We start from the raw sequence: 12,982 nt of genomic DNA on the forward strand, positions 1-12,982 counted from the left end.
CTCAGATACATTTTTATATTTTATGTCCTAATTAAAATTTTTTAGTTGATTGTTATGATAGTGGTAGACGACGATACCGTTGAGGGTCACAAGTGGTTGTTATGGTGATAGTCAACAATAATAACTCAATGGTCGATTTTGTCGATATTGATTTTAGCATTGATGATTGAGACAGGGGTGACGATCATGATAGTGATGGAGCTTGAGGAACTTTTACAACTTCTTGCATGGAAAGGAGGCGTAAAAAAAATGAGAGCAATAACGGAAGATGAGGAAGATGACGATGATCGTTTTGCGTCATCATGTAATTGCATTAGCATCACTATGCATCTACGTCGACGAAAGATGAGGTAAAAGTACTGCATCCCGAAAAGGGAGAACGATAAGCGAAGGGTGTACTTGTACCTCCTTCGGTTGCCGTCGTTGTGGGTCCACACATGTGACATGAAGACCCACCAATTTTATAGCAAGAGTGACAATACGTGATAGGTTAAGATTGTCATTGATGACTTGCTCAAAGAGGAGATTGACATGACAAATGAAGTAAGTTACGTGGGAAGTGATCTAGGCATCAATGCAATCCAAGCGAAAGACATGTTGCATCGAGAGAGGAGGCAAAGCTCCTGTTGCTCCTTGGCATTAACACCATCGATGGAAGCAAAATAGAGATTAATTACAACGTACTAGAGCATATATCCGCAAAGGGAATATATCTCCAGTCAGTAAACGTAATTAATTGCTATTACAAGCTTCTATCAGACATGAGAGGCAATTTGGGTACTACTCATGCCTATGAGAAATTAATGAAGGGGGTGTAGTTCCGCACTAAGAAATTGAAACGTTCAGTTCTGGAAGAGTTCAGGAAGATGGGCATTGGTTAGCTTGGTCCTCTTGGTAATTTCCCGTTTCTTCTTCGGCTTAGGCTTGGAGGTGATTCCATGAAACTGTGCCATGACCCGCCTCTTTGCGGTATTGGTGGCGGGCTTCATGCCATTCTTTTGGAGCTCCTTCTCGATGTCCACCATGTCTCTTGGTAGCTCGATCTCACGAAAATGCTGCTTTATATCATCGTCCACCTTGATCATCACCTTGGGGTCATTTGGGTAGACAATGTCCTCCTGAGAGTCCATATTGGACAGTAGCCAGATCTGACCAGCTGCCTTCAGAGCCTACAGGTGCATCGATGATATACAAGAAGGAAAAATTGGCACACAAACAGCTTCACATTTCATTGCCATGAAAACCAACACTCGATGAGCCTCACTCCGTCAAGATCATGTAATAAGCTTTTCATATGCACGATAAGTTGAAGTTTTTGCTTGAAAATAGAAAGCACCTAGTACATTTTACTTGAGAACAAAACTATATACGTCTGCATCTCTGGATTTTTCTAGGTCATGGATAAATAAGTCTCAAACACTCAGGTTTTAAGACTAACTTATTCAATTTAACAACTCTCAACCTAGAAATAGCAACATGAATAAAAGATCAGAGAGCAAACTGTAAGACTGCATGCCGTAAGACTATAAGCAAGTTGAAAATATTAAAGGTTGAAGACTAAAAATATGTGCAAAACCAAGAAAAGATGCAGTTTTTAACTACTTGATAAGAACAAAAATAAACACTGTATAGAAACATCATAGACACCTAAATTTTGATAGAATACCTGCAAGTCTTCCAAAACAGATGGATATGAATCTTTGACCTCCATAACTTGAAGTCCCTCTGGGTACTTCCTTATCAGTGAAAGGAGTTGATCTTTTCCCTTCAGATCATACTTGGACTGTACAGTATCCAGAAAACATTCCTAATTGAGTATCCACAAATAGCGTAGTGCTCACGAACTGGGAAAACAACAAAGCATGAAGAAGCAACTGACAATCCTGGTGCATGTCATTAACTCGCCAAAATACTAGATGACAACCTATAATATTTCACAGAGAGGTGAGACATAATGATATAGAGAATGGATGTTTGATGCAACAGAGACTTGATATATAGATCATTTAACTTGGCAGTATCATTACAAAGCACAGATGTGTCGAGCACTGTAACATCCTAACATGGATATAGTTGTCTACAATGTTCCTGTAAAGAAAGGCATAATTTACATAAAGCCAGTTTGTAACTAAACAATTGGACTGGTAGACCGAACATCTGATTCCACTTTAAACCCCGCTAAATATGTTCCTAATTAGGCCATACGGATGCCCATAATCTAGTCAAATTCTTAGCATAACTTAAATATCTTAAGCGACTAGGAATGCTAAAATGTCCTCATATCTTGACTATAAAGCCAAAAACAGAAAAAAAAAAAAAAAAAAAAATCATTGTTAAGATTAGGTATCTATAAACTAACTGCAACCAGTAAATATCTGTGACCATACGCTCATCAGTTAGCTTGTAAACTATTGGCCTAAGTTCAGATCAAATCATATGGAAGAAACCTGGCATGTAACATTCTAATGCAGAGCTACATACAAAGATCATGAAGCACCAACTCTAAAGGGATGCAGAAAGGTTGCAAAAGCTAATTTTCTTCACAGGAAATTATTTTACCTTGTATGAGAAGCGCTTCCCATCATAATGTACTTTAGTGTTATTCTTTAAACTATCAAAAAGGGCCTTGTTGGAATTTATGTCAACATAGCATGCTTCATTTATCTCTTCTGGTGTGAGAGTCTGCCTCGTCTGCAGAAGGTAGAAAGAGGCATAAATTAGTGCAGATCAAGAGTATAATAATACATAGAAGTGTATTCTTTTAAGATCCTAGCCTATAGATTGTTGGCAGACAGAAAAGATAGTAGTCTTAACAACCTACTCATAATGGGTTTTGCCCCTTCTTGGTTCTGATTTGCTTCCACAAGCAAGATTCTATCAACTAAGAACCTTACAGGCACAATCATAATAAACAATTCACCAAATTTTGTTTCTTACTTTTTGTTTTCTATGTGTGCTTGCACATAATGGAGCTGAACATATAGTTTTGGTTGAGCCACATATTGCACAAATTTATTCCATTATGTAATCAAACCACAATTGAGGAAGCAACCAACTCTTTTTTGTAATTGAGACTTTATGAAACTCAAAACTTGATCATATGACCCAATAAAATTATAATTTTTTTTGCAACAGGATAGTTGCCTTTAGGATTTTTCATATCATCAGATCTCCTCAATGTTCAGTTGAACTAATAATTTTTGTTAGAGTGCCTTCAGAAAGTTAACAAAACATAGTAGATATCTAGAACCTAGATGTTTTGACAATATTTAGACCAGTGAGAATAATCATAAATTTCAAGGGCACAGTCACATATTACTATTTTCTTGGACAATAAAATATCATACCTCAAAGAGGAGGCCAATAACCCGTTTAAGTTGTGCACCAACAGGAGACTTTCTAATAGCATTAATGTGTTGTAGCCTTTCCGTATCATTTGAGAATTTCACTGATGCAGTTACTTTTGAAGGAGCCAATGAATTGCTTGCAGGTGTTGCTTTGTGCGACTGAACGACCTTTGGAAGTGTAGCTCGGGTTGTTATACGGGTGAGAGTTGTCTGGCACTTCTCCTGCTGTCGCTGAAATCTATTGAGACTTTCCTGCAAAGACATCTGGCAAATCACCAACGAACTATCATAAGTTGAGTGGGAACACCGACTGTAAATAGAATGAAGGGACTTCCAATTCAAAGAATCCAAACAATTTTAACCAATAAGTTTTATGTTTATAGGTTTAAGTAATAATGAAAAAAATCCATTCTTTTTGACAATTCATCCAGACAGAAAGGTATATAAAATATGTGAACTCGTCAGCAGAAAGTAAGACATAAGATGACCTCACAAGAGAAGCAACAGTGGGATTCAGACTCTGCATAGTTTTTTTATCATTGAAAAATTCAAGCACAGTCTTAAAATCAAATCAGAAAGGAACAGTCCACCAAGAAAATAGATGTTCCTTCTTTTAATTTAATGTGCATATTACATCAACCATGTCAACCAATGGTGTGCTAGAATTAGCAAAACTTTTAACAATCTACAAAGTTGTATGAAGAAGTAAGAAATTAAAGAAAACATAGAAGGGTATCCTAAGCTCAAAAGACTAGCTTATCCAAAGTGGCACCTCCAGTATCATTTTTACCAAGCAGTGACAAAATAAATACTGAAATCATGTCCCTAGTATTCATTCATGATAATGTTTTTCTTCCCATCATCCAAAAATTGATAATAGCATATGCATATTGAAATACCCATTATTTTGCTTGCATAATTCTTCTGTTTCATCACATCTCCAACCTATGATAAAATTTGCATCACAAAACATCTAAAAATCTAGCGAAATGTCAAATCACTCAGTCAAATAATCTCAAAGATCTCAAGAACTATGCAACAGCATCAGATGCACAAATGGAAAAAGATATTAATGTGTTCTATCAAATCAATTTTGCATACAAAAAAAGAACCGTAAAAATAAAACTATATAAAAATAAGAGCTGGCATTAATCCACAATCAAGAAGATCAAAACAAAGGGCTCAATCAGTATGAAATTCAACGACACCATATAACACACACCAACATGCTTGATAGTGCTACTTCAATCAATACATATGAAATAAAAATAAAATAAAATATTCATGAAATTCATATTTCAAATAAGAACTTATGCATCATTATATTCATTAATAATTCCTATGCAGTAAATGAAATCATGCTTCAGTTTCATACAACATATCACATATCTCAATCATATGCAAAAGTGACATCACGGATAACATAGGTGTGTGTGTTATACACTCGAAGTGCCCTCTCCCAACAACATACGAAGAGTTTTTACTCCATGACATAAATTCTGCATTCTTCTAATCATCCAATGATAGATAGAGAGAACTCATATTGCACTCCCAACAAAAGTGGGAGCAACATTCCTCCCAATGATAGATGAAAATCATCTTGCCATCATGTCTAATGTCTCGTTAATCCTAAAGGTAATCACCTACCAGTAATGCCTGCCTACCCTTGGCAGGGAAACATAGTGCTCATAATCATACATCACAATTGTTAATTTTCATTTATTTCATTCATGCATGTATGTATTCAAGGAAATCATATAAAATTTCATAATAGACTATGTTCAATATATGGCATAATAGGCCATGCTTAATTAATTAATTAAAAGTTTAAATTTAAACTAATTGAATAAACATTGTCATGCATTATACCTTTAATTCCTAAAATTTAGTAAAACTATAAATCATGATATTGAATGAAAGAAAGGTAGAGGACCTAGCTCTCTTCAAGATGGAGGTCCCTCTCTACTCTCTCTGATCCTTGTTGTTAGAGTCCTCTTGACCCTATTGATGAAATAAAGGGGACTGACCAGCATTATATAGAAGAGTGAGGGTTCTCAAGGAAATAGAAATATTTTTTGGATTAATTAATCAATTAAATTCCTAACTAGTCCACAAAATTTAGGAACCATATTTCAATTGCTAATTGACTTTCCTTAATCATATTAGTATATTACACAAATAAGGAAACAAATCAATCCGAATAATACAAAACTCTAATTACAGAAATTTTTAATTTGGGAAGGAGTGGAAAAACCCCGGTGATTATACCATATAAAACCAAAAGATCTTAATGGAAAAAAAAGAAAATGAACCGAAAAACCATATAGAAAAACAAAAGTATACCTCAGAGGCTATTAGGCAAAGCTTCCTTTGTCGGTCGTCTCCTTGTTTTATATATTTGTCCATTCCAAAAAATTCATTTGCTTTCTTGAGGATTCTGCCTCTTCTGTGAGAGTTTGGTTAGGGTAGGATTAATATCCTTTGATCCCAAGTAATGAAATATGTATGTGCGTAGATCTCTAAATTCTGTACAGGTGATTACTTATCCAATGTCACTAGAGGCCTCACATGGGATGAAGTCTAAACCAAAGTGATGGCCTCGTCTATTGCTGAGTAGTTCATGTTACTTTTATAGGCGCTTCAGTTTAGTACCAAAGATTTGGAGGTTCTATCACAACATTAAACTCAAAATGCTTTCTATGGTCTAATCCAGAAATACAAATGCTCAATAGAAGAAAGCTGTTTCTAAAAGGTCCCTTAGGATTCTAACATTTTTATCTTAATAACTGATTTTAGGCTCTCTGGTCTAATACCAAAATTTTGGAGGTTCGATCGCAGTATGAAACTCAAAATACTGTTTCTAGTCTAGAATCCAGAAATATATATGCTCAACAGAAGAAAGTTGTTTTAGAAGATCCCTTAGGTTTCTAACATTTAAGACCACCTAATTAGAAAAGGAACCAATCATCAACAGAAGTAACTCTTGCACTCAGCTTTGGGAAAGGGATCCTCTGAATGACATAAACGACTGTAAGATGTTTGTCTCAACCAAAAATAACTTGCTTCGGGTTGAAATACAGAAGCATATAAATTATGGGGATCAAGGAGAAAAACAATGCCACTCGTAAAAGAAAATTTGTGATTTTAATCGGACAAGATGTGGCCTTATTTGGAGCATGTGGCATTATCGTTTATTAGTGAATAAATATGTGTTCCACTCGCAAAATCTACAGAGAAGTCAAGATACATATTGGCATTTGATAGAAGGACAATAGTTAGTAAGCAGAGGATGGAAGGTTTTAAAAGATGATAATAATTTGAAACCAAAAGTATTACAAAAATGTGAAGGAAAATGGAGATGCGACATATTGTACCTCATGGAGAGATGCAACAAAAGAACAGAGCACAACACGTGGAACTTCACATAACATAAAAACCAACGGAATTTATATTTCAGGACGTCAAGTACCTTTCCGCAATGCAACAAAAGCTCCCCTACGAGATACGATCAACACCACCTGAAAAGATAAAATGGACAAATAGTTGGTAACACTATAAACTTGATCTTTAGAATACGTATTCTCAATCATGAATCAAGCAAGAAAGAGAGAAGGGGAGATGAGTTGGTTCACAAAGCAAGAGTAGTGTTTGTACAACGGCCAGGAAAGAAAAAAAGCAACGAAACAAGGAGACGAAAGGACCAAATCTATGATCAAGGAAGACGAAATTTGCCTAAAAGAGAGGAGAAGCTTATAGCTGTAATTTTGAACTATCGCTACCTAACAAATCAGCTGCGCAGTTGATCTACGCGCTGAAACGCATCATTCATTATAAAGTCACCCTTAGACATGCGGCACCTTTTTTCCGATCTCAATGCATGATATTGTGATAAGCCGTCACTAATTTCTCCATATCGATCGTTTGAGTCTCCCGTTCATCCGCCCGAAACATCGGTTGAGGGCAGAGGTCAAGAAGGGCCGACGGACTGATTGCAAATAGAGAGAGAGAGAGAGGATCGGGACCAAACAGGCATCGATTAGGAAAGAAAACCCTACTCCATTACCAAAATAAAGAGCTCATAGTAATACTAGTAGCTTAGGGTTCTGCGATAGCAGTGACAAAAAGCACCTAGGGTTTATGGTTTCTACTGTCACACGGTGGTGGAGATCGTCCTCCTCGGTGGCACGCACGCTCTGGATCTCGCCGGTGAGGGCCACCGCGACGAGCAGCCGGAGGAAGTGGGCGGACTTCGTTAGGTTTCCTCGTTATCCGCGGGCAAGCGGCGGAAGGCGTCCTGCTGACAGAAGAGTAGACGAAGCGCAGGCTCAGACGGTGTCTCCCGAGCTGGGGGAAGTGACGGAGTTTAAATCAACTGTTTGCCCCATATTTTTCTTAATATAAAAAATACATAATAATTTAACAACGGCCCGGCTCGGCCCGGGTCGGTTTTTACCAGATCGGGCCGCTAGGGAACCGTTGCCGATCCAATTATTAATCGGGTCAGGTCGACCCGTACCTATTTCGGGCATCGGATCAGAATCATAGTCCATAATCAAAACCCGATCCGATTTCATTGCATAGAGAAGCTTTCTTTACCATATATTCTCAGATTTTAAATAAAGTTTCATGTAAAATAATAATAATAATTGAAATTTTGGTAGTTGCATTGCTACAGATCGAATGCTGGAAATATTATCTGTCTATTTAAGCTTTTATGTGAATTTTGCAGTAAATACATTGATACGAATCATGGCAACCATGAACACCAAGTCAGTTCAGTGTGTCAAATCGAACACTGGATCGACAAAAGACAAAAAGAGAAGGAAGATGAAATGAGAAGAAGATTAGGTTGAGCAAACCAACACTGTCACACATCTCAGTACTTATCAATGCGTTTGAGGAGAACGTAGTGCATGCATTGCTGCTAGCAGTCATCGTCTCGAATGCAAAACTCCTGCGGAAGGGCTACTTGGTTTCTTGCTCGTTAGCAACAGGAGCAAACTTTTCGGTTTCCGGCGTGTCGGCGACTTGACCAGGGTGTGCTGCAGCTTCATCTGCTGCCATGCAGATCGAGGAATATTCCGGAGTTGGAATCCATATGCCCCTCACCACCACAAAGTCGGCAGACGAGGTGTTGCTGCTGCTGTGATGCATGCTGCTTGTTCTTCTCGACTGAATCCGAAATTTCTGAAACAAATATCTCGAAGCTTCATGATCGGCATAATCCAGTGATTGCTAACTGTAGTTTTCTTGTCAAGGAGAAATCAGATGGAGTGACTCGATGGAGTTCAAGAAAAGATCAGATCAGATGCAAAGTACGGGTAGAAAATGACAAGGCACTTAGAACCCTACTTGCATGTGGACAGAGAGAACTTGGTTCTCAAATGTCAGGCCTATATAGAGATCAATCCGTTTTTGTTTAAAGCAGAAACAGTGGGAAGGTCATATAATTTTGAGTTTAATTAGTAGGTCATGAGAACAGTAGTATAGTGGGAATCTGTTGTAGAATATCGAAGTTAGTAGGTCAGGGATTCTTTTTAGTACATAGGTCTTTAAAAAAAGGATCTACATAACCTACTCTTATTCGGATTTCATGATCCATAATCTGGATGAGTCATGCCTTTTTCGATCTTTGGTAAGAGGAATGCTTAGATCGAACTGACCTGCAGGTGGCTCTTGATCTCATCACCGGTGAGTTCATCCACCTCCATCAGTTTCCTGATTTGTTTCGGTGTTGCAGCTGCACTCAAGCAATTAATATTCACAGACTGATAAGTACCGACACATGGAGAAGAAGAAAACCTTAGTTGGGAACCCACCATGGCAGCCACCGAGCTGCTCCAGTGCATGCAAGAACCGTTCATGGAGATCTTCTGTCCAATATCGCCTCATCTTTCGTCGTCTATGCCGAAACTTCTCCTTCTTCTCCCCGTCTGTGCCACCATTGTCGTCACCTTCTCGACCGGCAGGTCCAGTGATCGGTGCAGCTGCATCCTGTTCTTTGTCGGAAGACTGGGAGTCTCCCCAGCTCTTCGTCGCCTTGAGCATTTAGAGATCTGCTAGTATCAGTGCATGACGAAATCTGGAGTACCAAAAGAGATGAACATTAGTTTCGTAGCCCCACCATTCTGGGACATGGATGCTGCTGCTTACTCCCCAAGACTTCTGAAGACATGGAACTGGGTCTCAAGGAGATCCATTCCTTTTCTGCGAGCTCATGGCTTAGAGTGAGATCTCTAACCATCAGCCGCTGCCTGTAGCTCTCGATCGCTGGGTGCATGATGGAACGATTAGAGTAAGCACACAAGAGAGAGTGAAACATGAGGAGGAAGCCATTAGCGTGTAATTACTTTGGTTGATGAGATGCAGACATAGCGGCAGCTCGCGGTGGAAGACTTCCACCTTTCGACGCTCCTCGTCGAGAGCATCGATCAGTTCCTGAAACCTGCGAGCGTTCTCCATCTCCTTCCGATCTGGTAGAAGCCAAAGGAAAAGGTGATGTTAGAGACGATCTCAGAATAGGAACAACAGAGTCGGATGGTCGCATAAGCACCAAGAATCATCTTGGGGATTTCTTCTCTGAACTGGATTGAAGTCAGACATGGTGAGAAGATAAGATCAAGAACTCTGCAAAAGTAAGGTTGTCGACGTTAGATTTGATCGTTGAAGAGGTGGTGGAAGCAAATTGTGAGAGGATTGTTGAGTAGAATATGCGTGGATATGCCCTAAAGGATATGCTAAATTAACAAGTCATGGCATGCAGCAGCACAAGGTTGTGTTATTATATAGACCGTAGTGGACATTTCCAAGGGACCTCAACCCATGGAACATTTCCACCCCTTGGTGTGTTAGCTCTTGTATTGGCTTTGCACACTCATCTATGGCTCCATTGAACTGGACAAAGCAAAAGCATATCCTTGTTAACAAGGAAAAGTTTCTTTTCTTAGTCATATTGTTCATATCTTTTTTGCATTAGTTGACAATGAAAATTGGAATTGGAATTATATTTATTAAACCATAAAAAAGTATATTGTAACAAATATGAAAGATTATCAAGCAATAATATATTATTTAATCATTGTACCTCCATTATTTATCTTGTGTAAAAATAAAAATGAAAACTGTGACTCGAAATTATTCACCATTAAAGTTTTTGCATAACATATTCCTTACTTGGCCTTGGTTTAATTATTTGTCACAAGATGATTAAGTATTGTATGCATAGTGCCACATACATTGAACCAAGCCAGAGTTTCGTAATGCGCAATGGATGTGTGCATAAGTTCTTTTGACATAGAAAGCAAATCAACCCATCAAAATGGATGTGTGCATGAGCCTTTGAGGGTAGTTCACAATGTATGTGGTCCTTTCTATCGATATTGTACACAGTGCATGTGGCCATGGTCTTCTGGAATGACATATATAAATTAAGCTATATATCATTGTCCTGAAGGGATTGGAGATCTGAAACTTCGATGTGACATGAATATCCAAATGAATACTTTTGATTCATGAAATGAATATTCAATCCATAGCTCATGAAATGAAGAACTGCTACAACAATTATTTTTAACTCACCTGTGAACTCAATATGCCTAAATGGTTGACCCAAAATATTTCAATCTAAACTAGTGAAGGTACATCCATCAAGTTCTACATAGTAAATCATATTTTTCTTTCATACCCAATGTGAGACTATATTATTGTGTCTGCCTTTCAAGAATATGTTTTCAGACAAGTCCTAAAAATCCCGGTGATCTGTAAGTCAATTAAGAAGCATCAAATCATTTGATCGATCAAATATAAACAATATCTACATTTTTCATCCATACATTCTCCTAAACCACCAAGTAATAAACTCCCATGAAGTGCTAACCAATGAGAATCTGAAAACACATCAAGCTATGGTTAGGAAAAAAGATGATGACAACAGTTACAAACATTGTTGATCAATGTTAAGGGACACACAGAGTGACCGGTACAGTACAAGATCATCAAAACAAGATGCCGCTTGTTTTGGCTAATATACAACAAAGCTTGGTGGCCTTTATTACCTCATCCAGCTTGGTTAAAATTCTCCTTTGTTTGTGGTATATAATCCAATGGCTTGCCATGTTGGCACTTAGAACCAAAGCAACTTTGCAGGAAGTTATTAGAATGATGCATATACCACAAGACATGGGAAAGGCAGTCTCACCTCCAATGTTCTAACTGCAAAATTTTTGCAATCCTTGTGAGCACTTCTAGCTTTGGTTGTTCAATCTTTCCAGAGCATCAGCAACATGTCTCAATGATGGTCTCGTTTCAGGATTGGGTTGAACACAAGCCGAAGCAATTCTCAGCACTATAATATTGTCTTCTCTATGTAAATCTTGAGCTACAAAAGGATCCAACACATTCAAGAAGAGTTTCTTCTCTTCGATGCAAAACTTAAAGTGAACCAAATTCATTTCCATAGCCTCCACAAGAACAAGTTCTTCGATCCATGCCTTGACTTGATGACAAGATCCTTGAGTTATGATGGGTCAATGTGACATCTGATTGTTTGCCATGATTTTTTGTCAAGAACTACTCTACCTGACTGAAGAAATGGAGATCAGCCTGCTATGTTTGCTAGACATCCAACTGCAAAATCAGATATGTATGGTTTGATATTCAGTCCATGGAGTACATCGTAAGGTTTGAGATCTCCATGAACATACTTCTTTGGACTAAAATTGTGCAAGAAAGTCGAGCCCTTTGCAGTTCCTTTCATGATCTTCGAGCAGAACCCCTTGTTCCATCTTTCCCTGTAATTAGCTATATCATTAAGAAATATAATGAGAAGTAAAATATGCATGTAAAAATTCGAACTTTGAACTTGCAAATGTGCCAAATTTATCTAGAGATGCGGATCAATTAGCATGCCAATTATCCAATTTGCTAACTAATAGTGCTATGACAGAGCACCTATTCTCTGAGATAGTTACTCAACATGAATGGTAAGTCAAGTTTATGCTTATATTTCGAGTGCTGTCATCAAGAATCTTTTCAAGTCCAAAATTATAAATTTGGCTAGTCTATGCAACATTTAATTCAACAGTTACAAGCCCTTTTCCAGACCAGCTGATTTGCCTGACAAACAAGATCGAGTTTGTTTATATGAATAAGCTGTAAAATGAAAATGCAACTCTCGAGTGGCAACCAGTTCAGCTGACAGCCGCAATAAGGGAAGCCTGAATATTTGCTTAATTCGGTCAGACATAATCTCTTCACAACCTTCCATAATTCTAAATTCTTGGAAGTGAGACACACTGATCAAGGAATCTGACTTTGGTCATACTGGACAGTACTGTATGGTATTTACTGGTCCATATCTGATCCAGTATGTCGGCAGGGTATAATTGCTCGATCTGATTCAATATCGGATGTAACACACAATAAGATTACAGCACTGAGAATAGCACTCGATTAGGCAACCGGCACCCAGCTATATGGACGGCAATACTACCACTCAATACTGATATCAACCCATTTCTCTTTTGCATTTGAAAGTTTCAAGTTACAACACCCATGTGTGTTTCTTTCTCTCATGTCCTAGCTGCCTCCTCTCTAATGCTTCTTATAAATTTACTAAAAGGAGATGAATAAACAAT

At 38.0% G+C, this 12,982-nt stretch overlaps 2 protein-coding genes across 5 annotated transcripts; both read right to left on the reverse strand.

The window, feature by feature from the left end:
* Positions 1-597: 597 nt before the first annotated feature.
* Positions 598-7,667, reverse strand: LOC135648563 (transcription initiation factor IIE subunit beta-like). 4 transcript variants are annotated; one of them, XM_065166362.1, is made up of 7 exons: positions 7,476-7,667; positions 6,817-6,865; positions 5,281-5,348; positions 3,348-3,611; positions 2,560-2,691; positions 1,667-1,783; positions 598-1,169 (listed from the first exon to the last, which is right to left on the reverse strand). In XM_065166362.1, the coding sequence occupies exons 4-7, from the start codon at positions 3,609-3,611 to the stop codon at positions 843-845; spliced, it is 840 nt and encodes a 279-aa protein (XP_065022434.1). In that variant the 5' UTR covers positions 5,281-5,348; positions 6,817-6,865; positions 7,476-7,667; the 3' UTR covers positions 598-842. The 4 variants fall into 4 exon arrangements, with proteins under 4 accessions (XP_065022434.1, XP_065022419.1, XP_065022427.1 ...); XM_065166347.1 differs by lacking the exon at positions 5,281-5,348 and adding an exon at positions 5,691-5,793; XM_065166355.1 differs by lacking the exon at positions 5,281-5,348.
* A 513-nt stretch (positions 7,668-8,180) lies between these two features.
* On the reverse strand, positions 8,181-10,041 carry LOC103981370 (transcription factor HHO2). Its single transcript, XM_009398088.3, has 6 exons — positions 9,901-10,041; positions 9,698-9,820; positions 9,472-9,617; positions 9,167-9,386; positions 9,011-9,087; positions 8,181-8,534 (listed from the first exon to the last, which is right to left on the reverse strand). The coding sequence occupies exons 1-6, from the start codon at positions 9,908-9,910 to the stop codon at positions 8,313-8,315; spliced, it is 798 nt and encodes a 265-aa protein (XP_009396363.2). The 5' UTR covers positions 9,911-10,041; the 3' UTR covers positions 8,181-8,312.
* Between the last annotated feature and the right edge of the window lie 2,941 nt (positions 10,042-12,982).

The sequence above is a fragment of the Musa acuminata genome, chromosome BXJ1-4, assembly GCF_036884655.1.
Source record: "Musa acuminata AAA Group cultivar baxijiao chromosome BXJ1-4, Cavendish_Baxijiao_AAA, whole genome shotgun sequence".
Lineage (NCBI taxonomy): Eukaryota > Viridiplantae > Streptophyta > Magnoliopsida > Zingiberales > Musaceae > Musa > Musa acuminata.

Coding starts and splice junctions, on each gene's coding strand:
- LOC135648563 (XM_065166347.1), bottom strand. CDS start 5,753: ATGGACAAATATATAAAACAAGGAGACGACCGACAAAGGAAGCTTTGC. Junction 3,612..5,690: donor TTTGCCTAATAGCCTCTGAG/GTATACTTTTGT, acceptor GTGATTTGCCAG/ATGTCTTTGCAGGAAAGTCT. Junction 1,784..2,559: donor GGAAGCGCTTCTCATACAAG/GTAAAATAATTT, acceptor GATACTGTACAG/TCCAAGTATGATCTGAAGGG.
- LOC103981370 (XM_009398088.3), bottom strand. Junction 9,618..9,697: donor TCTGCATCTCATCAACCAAA/GTAATTACACGC, acceptor TCATGCACCCAG/CGATCGAGAGCTACAGGCAG. Junction 9,088..9,166: donor GCAGCTCGGTGGCTGCCATG/GTGGGTTCCCAA, acceptor GCTTGAGTGCAG/CTGCAACACCGAAACAAATC.